A 22,770-nucleotide genomic window follows, 5' to 3' on the forward strand; every position below is an offset into this window, starting at 1 on the left:
AATTGGAGGGTGATCTTCTGAAGTGGGGAGCCTCTTGTACTCAGCGGAGGCCCCATTGGAGTGAACCCTTGAAGGACCTAGACCTAAATCAGACAGAGAGACTGAACCTTTTAGGGGGAGGGAGCGGAGAGCAGCGCAGAGTGTCCTCCTTGCCTTTCTCCCTATTTGCATGTTGCTTTAACACAGGAGTAGAACTCCTTAAGAAGTTAGTGGCCTAAGTTATGGTTAACTCAACCTACTGATTTCAGAAGGACAGAAGTTCAGTTAACTTGGACGGGGTCCAATCCATTATCTCAGGATAATGGCTCAGGACCACAATACCTCATGGACCACCTCTTTCCATATGAACCTCCCCGGACCCTGAGATCATCTTCTGAGGCCCTCCTTCGTGTGCCTCCTCCTTGAGAGGTGCGAAGGGTGACAACACGAGAGCGGCCCTTCTGTGCAGTGGCTCCCTGTCTGTGGAATGCTCTCCCCAGGGAAGTTCGCCAGGCGCCTTCATTATACACCTTTAGGCGCCAGGCAAAAACGTTCCTTTTTAACCAGGCCTTTGGTTGATTTGTTTGGCAATGCAGCAGCGAGCTCCAGATGGCTGGAAAGCCAAACAGGATGTTGATGCTTGGGGCTGTACCGTGGGAACAAAGGAACAGTCTATTCACTGTACTGAGCACCGGATGTTAGCTCAGAGTGTCATCTGACCTGTACTGGAAGTACAGGGGAGGAGGTCTCTCTCTCTGCTGTTGGTGTTAAGAGAGTGCAGACACGTTTCTCTGTACTGCTGGAAAGACAGAAATAAAGGCATGTAAATACATTTCTGTCTGTCTCTTTCCCCTCCCTGGGGATGGCAGGGAAGAGGGGAGGAGTGGTGTGTTCTTCTCACGTTAGAGGAGGATCGCCGATTGAGATCTCGCCTGATTTTGCCGGGAGTCGCAGACGGGGAGGTCAACAAGGAACTCAAGCCGGGTGCCTGGAGAGTGGCCAATTCCTCTGACTAGGCTTGATTCCTACATCCTATACCCTTTTAAAATGTGGCTCTTTTCTGGGGTGGGTGGGTGTTATTGGGTTCTTGTTGTTGTTATTCTGATTATATATGTTGTGATCTTTTCTGTGAACTGCCCTGAGATCTCCGGGTATAGGGCGGTATATAAACTCAATAATTGATAATAATAATAATATCAAACTGGCAGAAGGAAGCATAGGGGAAGGTAACCTCTCTGGGTGCTCTAGGTGGGGAATTCCCAGAGAGCAGTTGACGTCAGTCATTGCAAGGCTGCTGCTGCTCACTGCCTTTGATGATCTCACCCACATAAGTGACTGGACCACAAACCAGAGCCTCACATGATATTCTTAAGGTGTGGGAGAAGGAGGAGATGTTTCCTCGAGTATTCAAAACCCAAATTTTAGGGAAGGGATCTGTCCTTCCTGGTGTTGCTGGACTGCAACTCCCACCAGCAATATAGGAGCAGTGGTCCAGAAATTTCTGGACGGCTACCTGGAGAGATGGTCAAATTTGTCCATTTTGGTTTCTCTGGGTTTCCTCATTTCCCCCAGTCTTAAATTCGGTTCTTCACATTTCTGCATCAACTTGCATTTTTTTTAAAAAAATTAATCTGTTTGAAAATTCAGCATTTTAGAGTGACTCTCTCCTTCACATAGGCAGGTTTGTGTGCAATTTTGCCTACTAGACACATTTTGGCAAAAGCCATTTCCCTGAACGTAATACATTTTTGTATGTTAAATTTCACTTATGTGTGCATTTTGACGCACACTTTCCCCCCCAGCATATTCATTTTTGCACACATTTTGTTGTTTAGTCGTGTCCGACTCTTCGTGACCCCATGGACCAGAGCACGCCAGGCCCTCCTATCTTCCACTGCCTCCTGCAGTTTGGTCAAACTCATGCTGGTAGCTTCGAGAACACTGTCCAACCATGTCATCCTCTGTCGTCTCCTTCTCCTTGTGCCCTCCATCTTTCCCAACATCAGGGTCTTTTCCAGGGAGTCTTCTCTTCTCATGAGGTGGTCAAAGTATTGGGGCCTCAGCTTCAGGATCTGTCCTTCCAGTGAGCACTCAGGGCTGATTTCCTTCAGAATGGATAGGTTTGATCTTCTTGCTGTCCATGGGAGTCTAAAGAGTCTCCTCCAGCTCCATAATTGAAAAGCATCAATTCTTCGGTGATCAGCCTTCTTTATGGTCCAGCTCTCACTTTCATACATCAGTACTGGGAAAACCATAGCTTGAACTATACGGACCTTTGTTGGCAAGGTGATGTCTCTGCTTTTTAAGATGCTGTCTAGGTTTGTCATTGCTTTATACACGCTGCAAAATTCAGAGAACTGTGAATCTTAGAAACTGGTTCTGCAGTGCTTCTCGTATTGTTTCAGAAAATGTGAATTAGGTAGAGCCAGCTTTCAATGTGAACTGGATCAAATTTCTCTTCCATCCCTAGCACAGGTTCCCCAACCCTGCTTTTAGAAACTAGATCTCTTTGAACCAGACCCAAAAGTTAATAGGCTGCTGAGGCAATCTTGTATCATATATTGACTTAACTGTTGGTGTTTGTACTCCAGACTCCTCTTAATGGAGCTGGGGAAGAGATTAGTCAGATTGCAGAAGAGATTAAACCTTTTTCCTTCATTTTCTGGTCTCATCCCTAGTTACTGCCGAAAAGAGGACTACAATAAGGAGAATATTTTGAATAGCATGAACTGTGATGTTGCTGTGAAGAAGAGAAAGAAGGACCAGCTGAACAACAAGACAAAGATTCAGTGTAAGGCTGGGGAGATTTTTTTATTTTAATAACAATAAACAGCTGTGTTTGGAGAGGGGGTGGGAGAAAACCCAAATTTCTCACTCAGTGAATTGACCTCTGACCCTGGATAGGCTTTGCACTTTTGCTTTGACCCTTAGCCGGAGAACTTGGATCCGTTGCAATGTGGAATCTTATGCCTGGGATCTTTCCTCTGTGTTTATCACTTGTATTTGGTGTGGGGGGGAGCAATCTGTTTCCAACTTCTTCTCCCCCCAGCCCACTTGGCAGGTACATAACCCCACAGCTTGAACCAGTCCCCTTCCCCACTGTTCTTTAAACATGCACCTCCCAACCACAAGATGGTGTCTAAAACCAGATGGGGGAGAGGGAATAAAACCATTCACTTGAACCCTTTCAAAGTGGGGGACTCCCTTTCTAATCAGACTGCCCAGAGCAGCCTTTCTCAACCTGTGGGTCCCCAGATGTTGTTGAACTACAACTCCCATCACCCCTAGCTAGCAAGGCCAGAGCTCAGGGATGATGGGAGTTGTAGTCCAACAACATCTGGGGACCCGCAGGTTGAGAACCGCTGGCCTGGAGTCTTATTTAATGCCTCTTATCCAGTTGCAGTGCTGTGCAAGGATCCCCACTTGCGCAATGGGACTTTCCCCCCACTCTCCTTGCCCCCACATCCTCCCCAAATCTCCCAGGGGTTGGGGGAATTCCAGAAAATACATTGGGGATGTATTTGAGGAGAAGAGAGGAGATGGCCCCTTGTGGAAGGAATCCTTGTGCTGGCAGTATGATTATTTAGTGCTGTGTTGGATATGTGCCAGTGTTTCTGCAATTCCTGAGAGAGCTAAATATCTTCCAGCTTTGAGCTTGGCTTAGGGAGGGTTGACTCACCATGGAGGTCAAAGCTTTTGCGCCTACAACCCAGAGTGGTTTCCCAACACACCATGCCCAAAGAAAAAGTGCTTCCAAAGGCTCATGGTCTGCCTTTGAGGAATCCCAAAGCCCCGCCACCTCTCCTGTTTATTATTATTATTTTGTTCTTGTTAAAATGTAAGCACCAATGGGAATTCTGCAGCCAAGGTGTTGCCACAGGGAATGCCCTCTTCTAGGCCACTCCTCCTCTCCAAATTTTGAGGGCAGGGGAACTATCAAGAAGGCCCTCTCTGCCAATCTAAACACCCCAGAGGGTCTGTGTGGAAGGATGTGGTGGTGTTTCAGATATGCTTCCAATCTGATCCATTTATTAAACTCATTCGTCCATGAGGCCTGATGTAAACCAGGGTGGTGGTGACTGTTGGCAACCAATGACAGACTGAAGCAAATTGAGGCGAGGGTCATAATTTGCATGGCTTTAAATCAAGAAAATGTGGTTTCATTTCCACAGATTTTCACCAAGAAAAGTGGATTTATGTGCACAAAGGAAGCACAAAAGAGGTGAGTATCCCTTATTACATGAAACATAGTAGTTTTGCTCAAAATTGTTATTTAAAACTGCCTAAAATAGCCCATTTACCATAACCAAAATGGCTTAGGGCTGAGTCAACAATCATTCTTGGCATGTTCTGGGTCATTTCTCAACAAACCTAAGTATGAGTAAAGGTAGAAGCGACTGTGGCCTGTTGCATCATATTTTGACTTTTGACTTGGCATATCTAGAGAACTACCCACTGCAAGGAGATCGCAACTTTACCAGTTCAGCCCAGAAATGCATTATTCTTTTGGTGCTTCTGGATTGCCTTTTTTTATCCTATTCGCTAAAATTATAGATCATCTGTTTAAGGGTTCATCTGCACTCCTGCTTGACCCCCGTGCGAGGGGTTTCCTCCTTGTCCTGCTCCTTTCCCAGCGAAAACCCACTCTTGGAGCTCTATATCGGAGCAATTGTCAGTCCAGAGAAACCCCAAATTGCTGTTTGCTCCAGTTGAGCACTAAAGAGTGGTTTTCCCTAGGAAGGGAGCAGAGGAACAAGAGGAAGTGTGGATATGCCTTAAGTTAATGGACACTAGAGGCTGATGCGATGGCACCATAGCTCAGTTGAAGAGCCGCGTGATCTGCTTGCAGAAGGCCATGGGTTCAAATCCTGAAGTCTCCAGTTAAATGAATGTGTAGAAGGTTATGCATAAGATCATTCAGTATCTGAGATCCTGGAGGGCCGTTTCCAGTCGGAATGAAAGATACTGGGCTAAGAGGACAAATAATGTCACCCGCTATAAGGTAGCTTCTATTTCTGGTTTGACTCAGAGAGAAGATAAGTTTATATCCAATTCTCCAGATGTGGAGCTTGAAAGAATATCTCTGCCCTAGGAATTCTTGGACCATATTAAGGTGTTGGGAGGCGGGCGCAAGCACTTGGTCAGTCTCTGGTGAGGCCAAGCAAGGAATCCAATTCCTTTGGAATCCAAACTCGGCCTGTAGTGTTAGTTTTAAGAGCATGCCGCTACTGCCTCTGTTCCAGATCCTGAGTACAAATGAATCACTTGTGGTATTCCTCTCTTTTCCCACCCTCCCTCCTCTCAGCGACATGGCTATTGCACTCTTGGAGAAGCGTTCAATAGGCTGGATTTCTCAAGTGCCATCTTGGACTCAAGGAGATTCAACTACGTTGTCCGGGTGAGTGTTCACCAACGGCTTGCACCGCTGAATTGTTAAATCTAACTGCGGCTTTCAGGTAATCCAGGGGCGAGACAGAAAAAAACCTGTGTCTGCATAGCATAGCCTTTTAAATTGTGTTTTTCTTTTTAAGAGTAGTCTCTTTGATTTTTGTGGACACCATCCTCGATTTAAGATCACCAGTGTGCGCTTGAGACAAACTTTGCATGTGTTGAGTCTTAACTGAATTGCCACAGGCTACAATTAAAAAAGGGACGCGGGTAGCGCTGTGGGTTAAACCACAGAGCCTAGGACTTGCCAATCAAAAGGTTGGCGGTTCGAATTCCCACGACGGGGTGAGCTCCCGTGGCTCGGTCCCTGCTCCTGCCAACCTAGCAGTTCAAAAGCACATCAAAGTGCAAGTAGATAAATAGGTACCGCTCCAGTGGAAAGGTAAACAGCGTTTCCATGCGCTGCTCTGGTTCTCCAGAAGCGGCTTAGTCATGCTGGCCACATGACCCGGAAGCTGTACGTCGGCTCCCTCGGCCAATAAAGCGAGATGAGCGCCACAACCCCAGAGTCGTCCGTGACTGGACCTAATGGTCAGGGGTCCCTTTACCTTTACCTTACAATTAAAAAAAAATCCATTGCCACTTAACTCCATCCTTTATAACCCCTCCACTGCTTTTTTACCCATTTGTAGTATGTACCCAGAGTCGTCCGCGACAGGACCTAATGGTCAGGGGTCCCTTTACCTTTACCTTTAGTATGTACCTAGTAGCTGAGGGTCAAACTCCATGCATCTCATGAAGTGGGTTCTAGTTAACAAAAGCTTTTGCCCGTAAGAAACTGTGTTAGTCCTTAAGGTCCACAAGACTCTCTCTTGCCTTTTGCTGCAAAAAACTTAACATGGCTACCCCCTGGAATTTTAAAAAAATATTCCTTTCTTTTTGTGTGTTGCGTGAACACAACAAAGTTGCTTACAGTGGAGAACTGCACAATATATACCAAGCAGGCAATTTGCTCCCCCCTTGTCTGACTGGAAACTTGCCATGATCCATCTTGGTGTCACTCTGACTCCTAACTCTTCAGTTCAACTACTGCCCTTTTTCACTGACATGTGATCTTTTTAAAAATTGAGTTGGCAGAACAACAGGAAGGGCATGGCGTTTTAGGAAACAGCTTGCCCGCCACCTGCTTTTCAGATCAGAATTGAGCAGAGAAGATTGGCTTTGGTGTAATAAGGGAATACACCAGCCTTTCCCAATCTAGTGCCCTCTGGATGTGTTGGACTGCAACTCCTATCAGCCAGCAAAGCAATAATCCTGCCTTACATCTCTGTCTCTGCTATTATTATTATTATTATTATTATTATTATTATTATTATTATTTTATTTATACCCCGCCTATCTGGCTGAGTTTCCTCAGCCACTCTGGGCGGCTTCCAACCGAATATTAAAAACAATACAGCGTCAGACATTAAAAACTCCTAAACAGGGCTGCCTTCAGTTGTCTTTTAAAAGTAAAATAGTTGTTTATCTCCTTGACATCTATCTGGTGGGGGAGCGTTCCACAGGGCAGGCGCCACTACCGAGAAGGCCCTCTGCCTGCTTCCCTGTAACCTCACTTCTCACAGCAAGGGTACCGCTAGAAGGCCCTTGGCGCTGGACCTCAGTGTCCGGGCAGAACGGTGGGGGTGGAGACGCTCCTTCAGGTATACAGGACCGAGGCCGTTTAGGGCTTTAAAGGTCAGCACCAACTCTCTCTCCCCCTCTCTCTCTCTCTCTCTCTCTCTCTCTCTCTCTCTCTCACACACACACACACACACACACACACACACACACACTACTTCCACTGCGGTTTGAAAAGGTACCGTCCAGAAATCCAGTTTCTTAATTCTCCAGAAGATTAATTTCTCTGTACAGTGGCACCTTGGTTCTTGAACTTAATCTGTTCCAGGAGTCCATTCAACTCCCGAAACCATTCGAAAACCAAGGTGCGGCTTCCAATTAGCTGCAGGAGCTTCCTGCACACAAGTGGAAGCAGCGTCCAAAGTTTGGCTTCCGAAAAACATTCGCAAACTGGAACACTTACTTTCGGGTTTGCGGTGTTCGGGAGCCAAGCCGTTCGAGTACCAAGGTGCCACTGTTTTCAAATGTATAGGCTGCCCCAAAGAGCCCTCAAAATGGCTTAGAAAACAATTTTTAAAAAATATTAAAACAGCAGCAGTCATAAGAAACAGAATAATATAGCAATAGATAAAAATTAAGCTGCAGGGGAAAGTTCAAGCAACATTAAAAAATAAAATTGAGGACAAGATTAGCGGCATGTAATGTGTGGAATGGATCTTCGTTTAGGCCATTTCCGAAGTCCTTTATTTTTCTCCGCACTAAGATTAATACATGTAGAAATTGCACCATTTAAGAATTCATAAAAGCGTGTGTTTCTCCAGCCAATCCTCTAACTTTCTGGAGCCTCGGATACTGAGTGGTACCTAGAAGTTAAAAACTCTTTAATTCAAACTGGCTGTCGGTTTGGCAGGGAGAAAACGAAACCTTCCATCCAAGCACCGCAACTCAAACAAGAACACTGTGTTAAAAATGAATTGATCCTATCAGCCAAGTCCCTGGTGAATAATAGCTCACGTCATAGATACCACATTAATGGCTGAGCAGGGTGTGTGTGTGTGTGTGTGTGTGTGTGTGTCTGGAAAACCTCTGCTATGCCTGGAGTCATTCACTTCCAAGTCAGAAGAAGAAGCAAATGACTGCTATTTTGTGACTAGTGACCCTCCTTTGGCTCAAGCCGTGTCTATGGGACTACCGGGCTGTCTTTAGCTGTTGGGCCAGAGGGGGCGGGGTTTGGCGGGGGGGGAGGCATAGTTTTAAAAGAAGCAAAGTTCTGGCACTTTTCCGGTGCTTCTGGTGCAATTTGAATAAGGAGTATGATTTGGAGGAATGCAAATGGTTGCAAATAGTTGATGGTTTTATCTTTTTGCAAACCACTTTGAAGTTTCTCTCTCTCTTTTTAAACAATCAAGTAATGTATAAATTTTATGAAATAAATACATTCCCCACCCACCCCACAACTAAAAGCTGCTTCTATATATCTATATCTGTATCTGTTTCTATATCTGCATACTTAGAGTTCATGTTTGTTGAGCAGGGCAATAGAGAACAGTCCATGCAAGATTTTACCACTTCAAACATGTGTCCATCAAGTTGCATGCTTAAAAGCATTCTTACACAATTTCCCTGTGCATTAATAGCAAATGTATAACTTAAAAGGCCATATTGCAGGCGTTAATATTGTGCAGCTTGAAGCAGCTGGATGCATGTAAACTGACTCCTTTTGGAATAAAACTTTGTCCAGACCCACTAGATATTATTAAAAGCTTTACTTGCTGAACTTTCTTCAAAAGAGAACAAAAGCAATCAAAGATATTTACAAATAATTCCATCGGACACATGCCTTCCAAGGCACAGGTTCAGCATCTTCCTAGGAATAAAATAACGTATAATCAGAGCTGAGAAACATAGCTCTCTTTCACACAGGTGCCATTAGCCTGCATTCCAGCCCCAAGGCTGTTGAGCTCCTGGAGTGATTCATTTGCACCTCCTTCTCCCACGCAGCCCGGGAACAAAAGACAAAGACCAGCTCCCCAAGATGGTGATTTGCAATTCAGTACCTCTCATGTGATCTAAGGTTAAACACTCACGTGTTAGCTAGCAGAGAACAACAGTAGTTAATTATCAAACCATCTAGGAGCTCGGAGGACTTAATGGAAAATCCACATGTTGAAACCTTCAGTAATACACACAGTCATGCTCCATTTCAGTGTGAATTGAGCAATTATACTTAACAGGCCAGACTCAAAGATGAAAGCCTGTTGGGCAAGGTAATCACACCTCCATGCGTGTGCACGCATAGGTACCTCTCCTGTTTTGAGTCCTAGAAATAAAGCCAGTTAGCTAGAATGGAGGCCACTTTATTTGAACCTGAGCCCGAGTGTATCCTTTTCTTTTCTTCTTCCCGCTGCCCTGCAAAACTGTCCCGTTTCAGACAGCTTTGCTCGCTGTCTGGGGTGTTATGTACAGGCAGATGACAGTGACAGATTCCTTACTCCAGAAGAATTTGCCGTGTGATACGCTCTTAATCAATGTTCTGCAAGCACTCACTCACCCGCACCGCAGGAGAAAGAATGTGTGTCTTAATTTACAAGGGGAAATCCAACAGAACTTATTCCAGAGGTGTTGTGTTACGGGGAGAAGGTCTTGGCTCACTTTTTGTTTACATGCAGGCTAACACCATTCGCTGGAGGCTCCAGTCACATACCCCAGGATCCTGTGGGCCAAATTGGCTTCTACAGTTTTAGGACAACAGGGGCAGAGAGCCTTTTCCATAACAAGGCTCACATTCCCATTTGGACAACTTTCTGGGCACCGTGTAAGAGTGATGGGTGGGGCCAGAGGCAAAAGAAGACAATGTATGGGGTCTTTATCTAGCAGAACACAATATTTGCTGCAATGATCATACAGGATATAAAAAGGTAAAGGGACCTCTGACCATTAGGTCCAGTTGTGGCCGACTCTGGGGTTGCGGCACTCATCTCGCTTTATTGGCTGAGGGAGCCGACATACAGCTTCCGGGTCATGTGGCCAGCATGACTAAGCCGCTTCTGGCGAGCCAGAGCAGCGCACGGAAACGCCGTTTTCCTTCCCGCTGGAGCGGTACCTATTTATCTACTTGCACTGTCTGCTTTCAAACTGCTAGGTTGGCAGGAGCAGGGACCGAGCAACGGGAGCTCACCCCGTCACAGGGATTCGTACCGCCAACCTTCTGATCGACAAGTCCTAGGCTCTGTGGTTTAACCCACAGCGCCACCCACGTCCCCATACAGGATATAAGATGGAATAAAAATGTTGTTTTCATAGAATCAAAGAATGATAGTTGGAAGGGACCACGAAGGTCATCTAGTACAACCCCCCCCCTGCAATGCAGGAATCATTTGCCCAGTGTGGAACTCGAACTCACAACCCTGTGATTAAGAGACTCATGCTCTACTGACTTTTGTTTAAGGTACCCCTTTATCCTCTCTTGGGATTCGGTGAACTTGGAAGTCTTGGTGTCTTAAGAAAGTAAACATTTTTTTAAAAAAATAAACCTATAAAATTTACTAGTAAAATATCAGTGAGTAGCAGCAGAAAGAACATGAAAAGGTCTGAGCAAATTTAGAGATCTTTGTGTGATATGCAAAAGTAATTGGGGAGGCTCCCCTTCAAAGGCAGGCTGCCATGGCTCTTTCTTGTTTTACTGCTCACCTAATTTCTGATAGCTGCGTATCTGGAAAAGGACCTCAGGTGGTGATCTTGGGGCTTATCTACACCTACCTTTTGCACTAATCTTTCTAGGCACAGGTCTGGGCTTTAAATATCCTTGTCTGAGCACCACCCCATTGCCCCCCCCTTTTTTGCTCCGGAGCTTTCCCCACAAAAACCTGCTCTTTAAAGCTGAATCGGAGCAAACAGCAATTAGGTTTTTTCCACGACTTGACATTTCCTCCCTATTCAGCTGTAAAGAGGGGATTTTCACAGGGGAAGCTCTGGAGCAAAAACAAAAAGAGTGGGCACTTGGGACGAGGAAAGTGGACTAGGCCTGGAAAGAGCGGGGAAAATGTAAGTGTGAATAAGCTCTTAGAAACCCAGGCATGTTTGTGTGGGGTCAGGATATCCTGGTACCAAGCCATACAGGACATTTCCCCACCCCACAATCTTAAGGTCTAAAAGCTTAATTAAAAAACACCACCACAACACCACCATTCTTGGAGCAGCTTCAAATCCCAAGCAGGTCATGTACCACAGTTCCCCAGGACTTTTTGTTGATTTCATAAAACGTATACACCGCCGGATTGTCAAAAATCCTCAGTTTCCCCAAAAAAAGGCCAAGCAATAAAATTAACGGCTAAGCAAAATTAACAACAATTTAAAACGTTTGAAAAGTAAAAATGGCAATAGACCTAAGAAACAGATCAAGACTCTCATCAGCTTTCTAAACATCCAGGTAGTCTTGTGTTTTCAAAAATGTTTTTAGGCAGTGCATACAAATGAAGGCAATACAAATGATATCAATAGGTCCTTACAGATGCAGAACAGGTGTTATGTGGCACCTGTAATAGTGCTGATTCCTCTGATCAAGGAATTTGATTGGGCGTGCATGGGGTGAGGCAGTCTCACAGGTATACAGGCCCCAAGTTGTGAAGGGCTGTACCACACGGAAATGTGATTTTGTGTTTGAAAGCATCTCGATGTCATGTGCTTGTGTATCACTCCGCTTGTCGTGTCTGTGTGCGCGATTAGTTAGCACATCGGGAGCTATTTGAAAAATGCACACCTGTGTGCGTATTCATGTGTTTTTTTATTTTTAACTTCCCCTGAATTGTGAGTCATAGAAATGAAGGCGATTAGCCAGGGTTAGACGGCTTAGCAAATTAGCCAGGGCTCCTTCCCCACCCTGGTCTCCCTTGGTTTTTCTACCAGTCATGTGGCCACACGCAAGGTATTAATAGAACGCTCACGTAGGAGAGCCATCTGTTGGCGTTCAAAGTTGGCTGGGGAGATAAACAGACGGGTGGATCAGTCACCCTCGGCCACTTCCCCGCCTTGAGCTGATAGTCACACGGTGGTGACAGCGCTGTGTAAGAGGAGAGAGCAGCTGAAGCGATCTCCTTCTCCTGTTCTTCGCCTCCACGCCCCCCCTTTTCCTCCTTGTCGCATGTGTTCTGGCTTTATAGAAAGGCGTTGATAAGTGCAAACAAATTCTTATCATTCTTCCTACTGGGCAAAGCACTTTTCAACCCATGACTTGATGTGTTTTATCATTATAACATGGTCAGAATTTTCTGGCCGGGTTCATGACAAGTCCAAACTGCCTGGCGTTCTTGTTGTTGTTCCAGCGACGGAGAGCAAGGTGACAATTCATGAACAGGACATGGGGTTTTGGGGGGCGTGAAGGTATATTGTATCTGTACATGCAGGTTCCTTTTAGCTCTTTCAGCAGAGATCTTGCATGTTTGACACTGGCTCAAATCCTGAGTCAAATCCTGGGGAGGTTCAAGGAAGGAAACTTACCTGTTCTCTGTTTTCCACTGCAACTACCTGTGCCTGCAGTAGCATCTCTAGAGGGTTAGAAAAGAGGGGAAATCCCTTCTCACTAGGGATAAGTGAATCGGTCAAGTACATTTTCTCATTTTTCTAATCGTAGGTTCATATCTCCACACTTCCAAACCAGTTTGCAAGTGTGACATTAACATATGAGAGTGCTGGAGGTGAAATAGTTAAACATGTTACCCAATCAGAACCCAGGGGGGTGGAGTCAGAGGGACTATAAAACAAGCTCTGGGAGGGGTGAAAGAGGAGTTCGTTGGGAGTTGGGTGTTTGGTTGCAGTGGGAGTGAATTGGGATAGAGTCTGTGGGTAGGTTGTGTTAGTGTAGTGAAATAAGCTGAGTCAGGAACAGTTAGGAGGTAGGAAGACAAGTAAATATCTGAGAGGTGGTTTAGTGAGTGAGAGCAGGTAGCGGAAGTTATAGGTCTGGATAGGCACCCCATGATTGTAATTGACCGATACAGTTTATGAAATCACACGCTTGTTAAACTGCAATAAATAAACAGAAGTTTATGTTCCAATTTAACCCTGACTGGACTCAGTATTGTACCAGGTAGAGCCTGGGTGGTGGCAGCGAGAAATAAAGTGGTGGCACAGGGTTCAATAGGCGGTGAAACTTCCGGGGACCCTGTGTGATCACCACAGCGAGTTTTGGATTTTTTTCCTTTAAAAGGTCCTTGTGGAAATTCAACAGCATTTGTAGTGCCTCACACGGCTCAGGATCTCAATACCTTAAGGACTGCCTCTCTCTATATAAACTGACCCAGACCCTGCTCTTCTCATCCGAGGCCCCTCCCTGAGGGGTTCAGAGGGTGGCAACATGAGAATGGGCCTTTTCGGTGGTGGCTCCCCATCAGAGGAATGCTCTCCCCAGAGAGGCTCGCCTGGTTACATCGTTACATGTATTTAGGTGCCAGGCAAAAACATTTCTCTCTACCTAGGCCTTTAGCGATTGAATAACCTATGGCCAGGTTGAAGGTGTTGGGAGGGGCTGTTATTTTGATTATTCAAAGTGTTGGTGCTGACCTTTAAAGCCCTAAACGGCCTCAGCCCAGTATACCTGAAGGAGCGTCTCCACCTCCATCGTTCTGCCCGGACACTGAGGTCCAGCTCCGAGGGCCTTCTGGTGGTTCCCTCACTACGAGAAGCGAAGTTACAGGGAACCAGGCAGAGGGCCTTCTCGGTAGTGGCACCCACCCTGTGGAACACTCTCCCATCAGATGTCAAAGAGAAAAATAACTACCAAACTTTTAGAAGACATCTGAAGGCAGCCCTGTTTAGGGAAGCTTTTAATGTTTAATAGGTTATTGTATTTTAGTGTTCTGTTGGAAGCCACCCAGAGTGGCTGAGGAAACCCAGCCAGATGGGTGGGGTATAAATTATTATTATTATTATTATTATTATTATTATTATTATTTTATTTTTTATTTTTTTATTATTTTATTTTATTTATCATATTGCTGTCCATTACTATGCTTTGTTTTATGTTTTTGTTATGTTCCATAAAATATTTTTAATGTTGTACACCACCCTGAAATATTTTATTAAAAGGTGGTGTATAAATGTTGTTGTTAACGTTGTGGATTTCTCCCAATGGGCACACTTTTTAATGCAGTTTGGGCCAATACACACATTATTGCACACTCCCTGTGTCACAAGACAAATGAGAGGACCTATCACCATCTATGTTGTGCAGACCTGAATGGGGACGGCAGACACCAGCAACGTATCTGCATCTGATCCGTGCTGGCAATGTGTGCATGCCCTACTGAATCAGGACCAATATCTTCCATTGCCTTGGAAGCCTGACCCTTGGTCCTCCAACTGAGTTTACATGTTATCTCACCGCATTTGCTCATAACAATCCATTGCTACACGTGTCACTCCCTCCACATCCTGTTGCATTTCCTACTGTGAAATTCAGATTGCAAGCTCCCAGGGGGCAGGGACCCTGGTGTGCATGAAGTTATGCTTAGTGCTATAGCAAATATGAAAGGATGTTTTGGAAACGAGTGTGTCCCCCAAGTTTTTTTTAATGTAGCTGCCCTTGGTGGCTGCAGCTGAACCTCAAAATATAGTTGCTTGCTGTAGCAAAAGCAATTGCCCACATCGCTCTTTGTGGTTAAGATGCTCCCATGTTCAGCAAAGCAGCTTAGATGACCACAATCTATTTTTCTCCTCTGCTGTCAGTTTTAATGACTTGGCTTAGTAATTAAGCCAACGAGAAGAGGCAGAAAGATTGCTATCGCTTAAGCTGCTGCATCTGTCTTTCCTTTCTGGCTCTCTTGTCTATCCATTCCCTCCCTCCCTCCTCCAAAAAGAGAGAGAGAGAGAGAGAGAGTGTGTCAAGCAACAAACAAGCATCTGAACTGTTTTACTGTGCATCACATGACCAGGAAGCTAAGATTAGAAAAGTGCCTTTGTGCTCTTTAAGGCTGAATGTCTTTATTTTTATCCACAGCTGTTGGAGCTGATAGCAAAGTCTCAGCTAACGTCACTGAGCGGAATTGCCCAGAAAAACTTTATGAACATCTTGGAAAAAGTAGTGCAGAAAGGTAAAGGCAAAAGGCGGGGAGGTGAAAACCTAAGGTTACCAACTTCGCAAGCAATAGGCTGTGGGTTCCTCCAGATAAGCTGTTTGTTGAACATTTGATTTGTTCAAATAGAGGTCATTCAATGATGAACATTCGTCCTGGTTTGTTGTGCGATGGCTATGTCTTCCCTTATTCATCCCACACTTCTCAGCGCATTTCCGCAGAGCCAGAGTGTTGGATGATGACCTGAGAGACCACGGTTCAAATCCCCATTGCCAGTGTTAGAAATTAGCCAGGAGCCAGGCGTGTTTTACAACTGGCGCAGGTCCAGTTTGCGACCATGTGGAGATCTCGGGATGCCTGGTTGGCGACTGGGGAAAGCAAAATGTCAGAGAGAGATCTGAAATATTTTCCTTGAAGCTTGAGTTTGTTTTGTCTGGTTTTGTTTGATGTTTTAATGTGGGTTAAAACCACAGAACCTAGGACTTGCCGATCAGAAGGTCGGCGGTTCGAATCCCTGCGACAGGGTGAGCTCCCATTGCTCCATCCCAGCTCCTGCCCACCTAGCAGTTCGAAAGCACGTCAAAGTGCAAGTAGATAAATAGGTACCGCTCCGGCGGGAAGGTAAATGGCTGCTCTGGTTCGCCAGAAGCGCCTTTGTCAGGCTGGCCACATGACCCGGAAGTTGTACACCGGCTCCCTTGGCCAATAAAGCGAGATGAGCGCCGCAACCCCACAGTCGTCCGCAATTGGACCTAACAGTCAGGGGTCCCTTTACCTTTTAACAGCTCTCAGTACCATTAAACCACAGTTCCCAGGATTCTCTGGGGGAAGCCATGACGGTTTAAAGCGCTATGCTAGCGCTTTAAATGTATAGTGCAGATTGGGCCCTTACTTAGTGCTGGTACCTGCACTACAGGCTCACTTAGGATGTTCAGGGCCAGAAGTGTGGGATGCACAACTCGTGTTTTTCATGGACAAGAGAGTTTAGGAGGAATGGCTTTGGAATAGCTATCCCCTGCTGTCTGAGGTGGAGCCACATCTTGCTGGAGTCAAAGGACAATAAGCCAAGGATCGGCAAGGCTTACTGGGCATGGGGTGGATCACTCCTGCAGAGATCCTCCGTGGGCCGGACCAGCGCAGCGCAATGCCAGAAATCACGTCTGTGCATGTCTGTGGCGCCGCAAATTGCTTTTGCACATGCCCAGATGCCAAAAATCTCGCCTGTGCAGAAGCAATTTTGGGTGTCTGGGCATTCGCAGAAGCAATTTCCAGCACCGCGGACATGCACAGATGTGATTTCCAGTATCTGGGCATGTGCAGAAGCAATGTCCAGAGCCGCGGAAGAGAGTCCCTGTGCTGTGCTGTGCTGGTTTAGCGCAGCGCGCGGGGACTCACCAAGCGGGCGGCTCATGGCTGGTTAAACGGTCTTCGTGGGCCGCTTCTGCCCACGGGCCTTAGGTTGCCTACCCCTGCAATAAGCAAACATGGTCTCACTGCTAAGAATAGAATGCATGCTTCTTTAGTATTTTTTGTCATCTTTGTGTCTCATTTCGCTCCTCTTTTCTTTTCCTATTCAAAAAGTCTTGGAGGATCAGCAGAATATCCGGCTAATCAGGGAATTGCTGCAGACTCTGTATCTGTCTCTGTGCACTTTGGTCCAAAGCGTTGGCAAGTCTGTCCTGGTTGGCAACATCAACATGTGGGTCCATAGGATGGAGACGATTCTTCACTGGCAGCAGCAGCTGAACAATATCCAAATCACCAGGGTGAGTGGAGTATCCTGCCTTGTTTGTTTTCTTGTTGAAAACGTTGCTTCTTTGCTCTTTCTCGAAGCTCTTTTCACCCTTATTTTTTTGCACGCTCTGTCTTTTCCCTCCCAGCCTGCCTTTAAGGGCTTGACTTTTACAGACTTGCCCTTGTGTTTGCAACTGAACATCATGCAACGCCTGACAGATGGCAGAGACCTGGTGAGCCTTGGGCAAGTAGCTCCAAGTCTTCAGGTGCTCAGTGAGGACCGGCTGCTGTGGAAAAAGCTTTGCCACTACCATTTCACAGACAGACAGGTAATAATAATAGGCTGCTGTAATCTTGAAACTATGGGGAGAGTGATGATCACAGAAGCTGCAGAAATACTGAAAATAAGACCATGGTTTTGTTTAGTTTTACTGCCCAGTCGTGCAGCAGGAGAAATTAGGCGTTTAAAGGCCGAACCTATGTAACACTCAGTTTCTGAAACAATACACAAACCAGAGCATAACCATCTTTCAAAAATCACTGTTCTGAATTTTGCTGTGCAGCTCTTCAACCAAACAAATGTTCGCAGAAATGAATGTGTTAGTGATGGTAACATGCAGAGTTGCATTGCATTAGTAAAAAACTGATTTGCAAAAAAAGTGTCAATGAGTCAAAATTGCAGATAAAAGTGTGTGTGTTAGGCGAAATTAGCACTTACATGCTGATGGATTTTCAGGAGGACTTTAAAACACACACACACACACACACACACACACACACACACGAGTAAACTTTAATGTGAATAACTAAATTTAAGACTGGAAATATGAGCAACCTAACTTGAGAGATTAGTCCATCCATACTGCCCAGACCAGTCTTGGGTCTTGAAGGTACTTGCCAGCTTTCTGCAAAATTCCTGAGAGCATGCCTGTACCATTCTTAAGTCCTACGGTGGGGATCCAAAGAAACAAGATATCTGCATTTTCTGCCCCCAAAGAGACAAGACCCCCCCCCATTTGAAAAAGCGGCTTGCTGCAAAACTCACCACGAAAAGCTCCTGAATTTCCCCCCTCCTGCGTAGGATCTGCTTCAGATCCTAGTTCGTATCCTATGCTGAACAATTCTCACTATTGAGCAGGCAGCAGTCCTAGTTTTATCAATATGAATTTGTGTAAATGTTACTACTATTACTGTCTCCTACTTATGCCACACTTGGGTGTTTAATTTGCTTGGTTGTGGCGTATATTCTCTCTGGGGGGGTCTTGGATTTGCCAGATCCTCATTTCACTGTTGTGTGGCTCATAGGAGAATAGGAAGCTGCCATATACAGAGTCAGATCATTGGGATCCACCCAGCTGAGGATTGCCTGTGAGGATTGCCGACAGCTCTTTGGGGCTTCATTCAGGGTCTCCCCCTAGCCAAATCTGGAGATGCCAAGGATTTGAACCTGGGACTTTCCGCATGCATAGCAGGGGCTCTCTCACTGAGCTGTGGCAGCTGCCCTAAACTAGCCAGTCCTTGGACAAATTTCCCAGGCCTGTGATTCCATTGTGGGACTTTCTTACGTTTCAGATTCGTAAACGGCTAATCATGTCGGAGAAGGGGCATTTGGATTGGAAGAAGATGTATTTCAAGCTTGTGAGGTGCTACCCAAGGAAGGAGCAGTACGGCGATTCTTTGCAGCTCTGTAGACACTGCCATATCTTGTCTTGGAAGGTAGGTGGCCAGTCCCAAATCCTCTTGACGGCTGGAGATTTAAGCTTGGGGCAGAGGATATGTTGCATGGACTGCAATTGCAGCATCTCGCTTGAAGGGTCTTAAAGCTTGAGCTCTTGGACTCTGGGTGGAATTCAGTGCTGCACTCTCCCAGCTGTTCTGCTTGCTAGATGACACAATCTCCCCTCTCCTCAATGCATTGTTCTCCTGACTTCAACCAGAGCCAGTTTCATGGAGGTGCAAGAACCCCATTGCATGAGCATAAGTCCTTGCGCAGGGGCTGGTTAGGTGACTCCTGTCCTCTGCTTTCTTTGCCTAGTCCGCAAGATGTTGATCGCTTTCACGGTGTTACAATGGTGGAAGCATTTCTGTCGGCTGGAGATCTCAGCCACACAATAAACTGAACGCTAGACAGATCAGTGTGAGCTGGCAATCCCTGCCGTGAAATTCTACTCCATATTGATCCAGAGTAGATTCCAATGTATAGTTAACAGAGTAAAAACTTAAACACGTTGCAGGATTCCCCAAAAATAGACAATTAATATTTCATCCAGCAGAGCTTTATTGCTACTGAAGGCAAATGAGTAGCACAAACCCAATACATTCAGGATTGCCACTGTCCGTAAGAAATCCACTTGCAGCAGAATTAAGTTAAACTTACAATAACTTACAGTACGTCTAAACCTTAGCACTAAGCATACTATGTACAGAACACCACACCAGAAAGAAGAGATAGAAAAGGAAAGTGAAACCCAGGCTCCTTCTGGCCTTACTTTGATAGTCAGCATGACCTTGACAGAAAGAGATAAGAGAACTACAGCGGTACCTCATGTTACGGACAGGATCTGTTCCAGAGGCCTGCCCGTAACATGAAAAGCCCGCAACTCAAAGTGCCGCATCTGCGCAGGCATGCGGCGCAATTTGGCGCTTCTGCGCATGCGGCAAACCCAGAAGTAACCCGTTTCGGTACTTCCGGGTTGCCGCAGGGTGCAAGATGAAAACACGCAACCTAAAGCAGACGTTAACATGAGGAATGACTGTAGTTTAAGGCAGCTGTACTGAGCTTCTCTGAAGGAATAACCCAAACATCATGAACCGTCTGCTTGTTTCTTTCACACAGAGAAGCTTCCAGAACCCTCTTGAATGAAGTAGAATAGGAAAGATTGCTACACATCAAATCAATACTTTCTGCACTAAACTGACAGTCCCCACCATACATTTAAGCAGTCTTATATCACTTTAACAGTCATGGCACCCTCCAAAGAATCTTGAGAACTGTAGTTTATTAGGGGTGCTGGGAATTGTAGCTCTGCGAGGGGTTTCCTGACTCCTCTCAGCATCCTTAAGCCCACGTTTGTTGCTGTGATGTGGGCGGAATAGCCCACAATGACAGGTTTTGGTGCACTTCCTAAAACTTTAAAGACCACGGTGGGGAAAAGGGAAGCTGTGGGCATGCAGCTGTTGTTGGACTCCAAGTCCCATCAGCCCCAGCCAGCATGGCCAATGGTCTGGGATGATGATGATGATAATTAATTAATTAATTAATTAATTTTTATTTATACCCCGCCCTCCCTGGCCAGGGCCGGGCTCAGGACGGCTAACACCAAATATAAATTATAATAAAACGTAATAGAAAAACAACAACAACCAGTTAATTCAAATACAGCTTAAAATGCAGCCTCATTTTAGTAGTAGCCCATAAATCAAGACCATAAAGGGAGGAAACGTCAGATATTCACCTGAGCCAGCTATCCATCCTGGTCCTACATGGGCCAGCAAAAAAGCCAAGGGAAAATTTGTATACCAAATCCCGTATAAGGGGTCAGAGTGAGTCTAAGCCGAAGGCCAGGCGGAACAGCTCCATCTTGCAGGCCCTGCGGAAAGATGTCAAATCCTGCAGGGCCCTAGTCTCTTGTGACAGAGCGTTCCACCAAGTCAGGGCCAGTGCTGAAAAGGCCCTGGCCCTAGTTGAAACCAATCTAACCTCCTTGAGGCTCAGGATCTCCAAAGTGGTGGTATTTATGGACCTTATGGTCCTCCGCGGGGCATACCAGGAGAGGTGGTCCCGTAGGTACAAGGGTCCTAGTTCCCCATCTCTGATGCATGTGGACCAACAGCCACTTGTACTACGTTGACGGCATGAGTGACTTGGGTGAGCTTGCAGCTTGTGCTCCAGCAGCAGCAGCAAAACTCCCCTTACTGCAAGTAATCTGTTTTATTGTCGCTAAGCTACCTTACAGATATGCCATCAACATTGGTACCATCTCTATACAACCAGATTTTCTTCCTTTTCAGGGCACCGATCATCCATGCACGGCTAACAACCCAGAGGGCTGCTTGACTTCTCTTTCACCCCAGGACTTCATCAACTTGTTCAGATTTTGAATCCCCAAGTAATTTCACTGTGTAAATATTTTGCTATTCTGATGGGACACTTTATACTGCCGAACAGGCCCGCTCAACCTGTATAATGTGTGTAAATATTACGGCTTTGGAGTTCCTGAGTCAAGAGGACAAGAGGATTTTAGGAGGCGAAGGGAGTCATTATTCAGTGGCATTGAACTCTTTTTGAGAATATGGCCTTCCAACTGAACTGATAAATGTGTAAACACTGTAAATATATGATGCTTTGTAAGAATCTGAGTGCAAGCAACTGGGGAGAATCCTTATTCTGCTTAGGAAATTCAAATTTGTTTTGTTTGAAATGTCTCTGGTTTCAAAGCCTAGAGAAATTAAAACACCATGATTAGGCTGAAGCTGTTGAACTACTTCCCGCTCTGGGTTTTGTTTACAATAGATATTTATACCGAAGACATTTTTAGAATCGGTAGCTTACAAGGGCATAGCCCTTTATCCTTTAAGATAAAATGAAAATCAATGTAAAATGTACACACCACACCATTTTCTACCTCTGAAAAGCTTTGCAGCCAACCCGATATGCAATGTGAAGTGTTTGTACTTTGTAGAGATTTAAAGGGGGGGAGTTGATGGCAAAAGTAGACTTAACTCCTTTTTTGTTACTGCTTAAGGGTCTGCTTGCTCTTTTGTTCGAAAAGCCTGGTTCTCAGAAATTTGGAAAGGCTCCAGCAGAACAGTGGGCCTGTTGTGATTGCTGGTAAAACAACAAACACGAAGAAGAGCAAATGGTGGAGATTCTGGTTGCTGTGCCACATCACATCGGCCCTGCGTATTTTCTAGAGGCCTGCTGTTGCTGTTTCTCTCAATCTCTCTCCAATACATTGCCCAAGTTCACATGTCACACTGAGCCCAAACTGGCTTAGCATGAATGCTTGGGTGTGGGAGCGGATATCGCAGCTGCATTGCTCCTCCGGAGTCATTCAGCTGCTGTGCTGAACTAAACCATAGTTTGGATTAGCATGTCTTCCAAACCTAGTCTTATGGCTAAGCTCTGTCCAGACCAGGCATAGGCAAACTCTGCCCTCCAGATGTTTTGAGACTACAACTCCCATCATCCCTAGCTAACAGGACCCAGTGGTCAGGGATGATGGGACTTGTAGTCCCAAAACATCTGGAGCGCTGAGTTTGCCTATGGTTGGTCCAGACTAACCACAAGCTGTACCCTAAGGTCTGTTCTGTGGTTTACAGCTTACGGGTTGTGTGGAAGAGCTATACCACAAGCCTGGGTTCAAGCAACATGTGCAAGCAATCCATGGCTTAGCTCTCAGTGTGATGGAGCAGCAGAATGGCCAGTGAGGAGCAAAGGAGCTGCAATGTTGCCTCCAGCACTGGTTGAATTTGCGTACGTACAAATACATTGTGCTGTGAAAGTGGTGTAGCCAGCCTTGCTTTTTGCAAAGAGACGTCGCTTGTCTGTTCTCGGGCAAGCTCTAATGTGCAATACATTCTGCTATGTAAACTTTAAACTCTGTGGAGCTTGAATGTGGAAGATCCACTCTTTGGCCGGTGCCTGTGAACCCACCTCCTCCTTCCCACACACCCCCAGAACAATTTTGCAACTTCCACATCGCCTGCTCTCAAACTGTAGATCTCGTTGGGATGGGATTAAACCTGAGGCTTTCTGTTTGCAAAGTGGATGCCCCTACCACTGCCCTTCTTCCTTGCAGAACCGGCCCAGTATTAAATTAACTGCAGGGGAAACACGAAAACTCTGCCAAAGGTGGAGGACTCGCTTCTGTCCCCTAAATAAGTGTCGATATTGGATTCTGAGAAGTGTGTGGCCTGGAGAACTGTAGAAGAGCCATTACCTTTTGCTTGAATAAGACCACAGGCAGGTGTCTGCATT

The 22,770-nt window shown here is 45.7% G+C and overlaps 1 protein-coding gene across 1 annotated transcript in view; it reads left to right on the top strand.

Annotated features, from left to right (window-relative positions):
- Nucleotides 1–21,203, top strand: part of FBXO32 (F-box protein 32) — a 32,626-nt gene extending 11,423 nt beyond the window's left edge. The window contains exons 2-9 of the mRNA XM_053395354.1: nt 2,658–2,770; nt 4,152–4,201; nt 5,285–5,377; nt 14,981–15,074; nt 16,638–16,822; nt 16,937–17,119; nt 18,363–18,506; nt 20,802–21,203. Of these exons, the coding sequence (XP_053251329.1) occupies nt 2,658–2,770; nt 4,152–4,201; nt 5,285–5,377; nt 14,981–15,074; nt 16,638–16,822; nt 16,937–17,119; nt 18,363–18,506; nt 20,802–20,891 (952 nt within the window). The 3' untranslated portion in view covers nt 20,892–21,203. The remainder of the gene's footprint in view (nt 1–2,657; nt 2,771–4,151; nt 4,202–5,284; nt 5,378–14,980; nt 15,075–16,637; nt 16,823–16,936; nt 17,120–18,362; nt 18,507–20,801) is intronic.
- Nucleotides 21,204–22,770: the final 1,567 nt, after the last annotated feature.

The sequence above is a fragment of the Podarcis raffonei genome, chromosome 7, assembly GCF_027172205.1.
Source record: "Podarcis raffonei isolate rPodRaf1 chromosome 7, rPodRaf1.pri, whole genome shotgun sequence".
In the NCBI taxonomy this organism is placed as follows: Eukaryota; Metazoa; Chordata; class Lepidosauria; order Squamata; family Lacertidae; genus Podarcis; species Podarcis raffonei.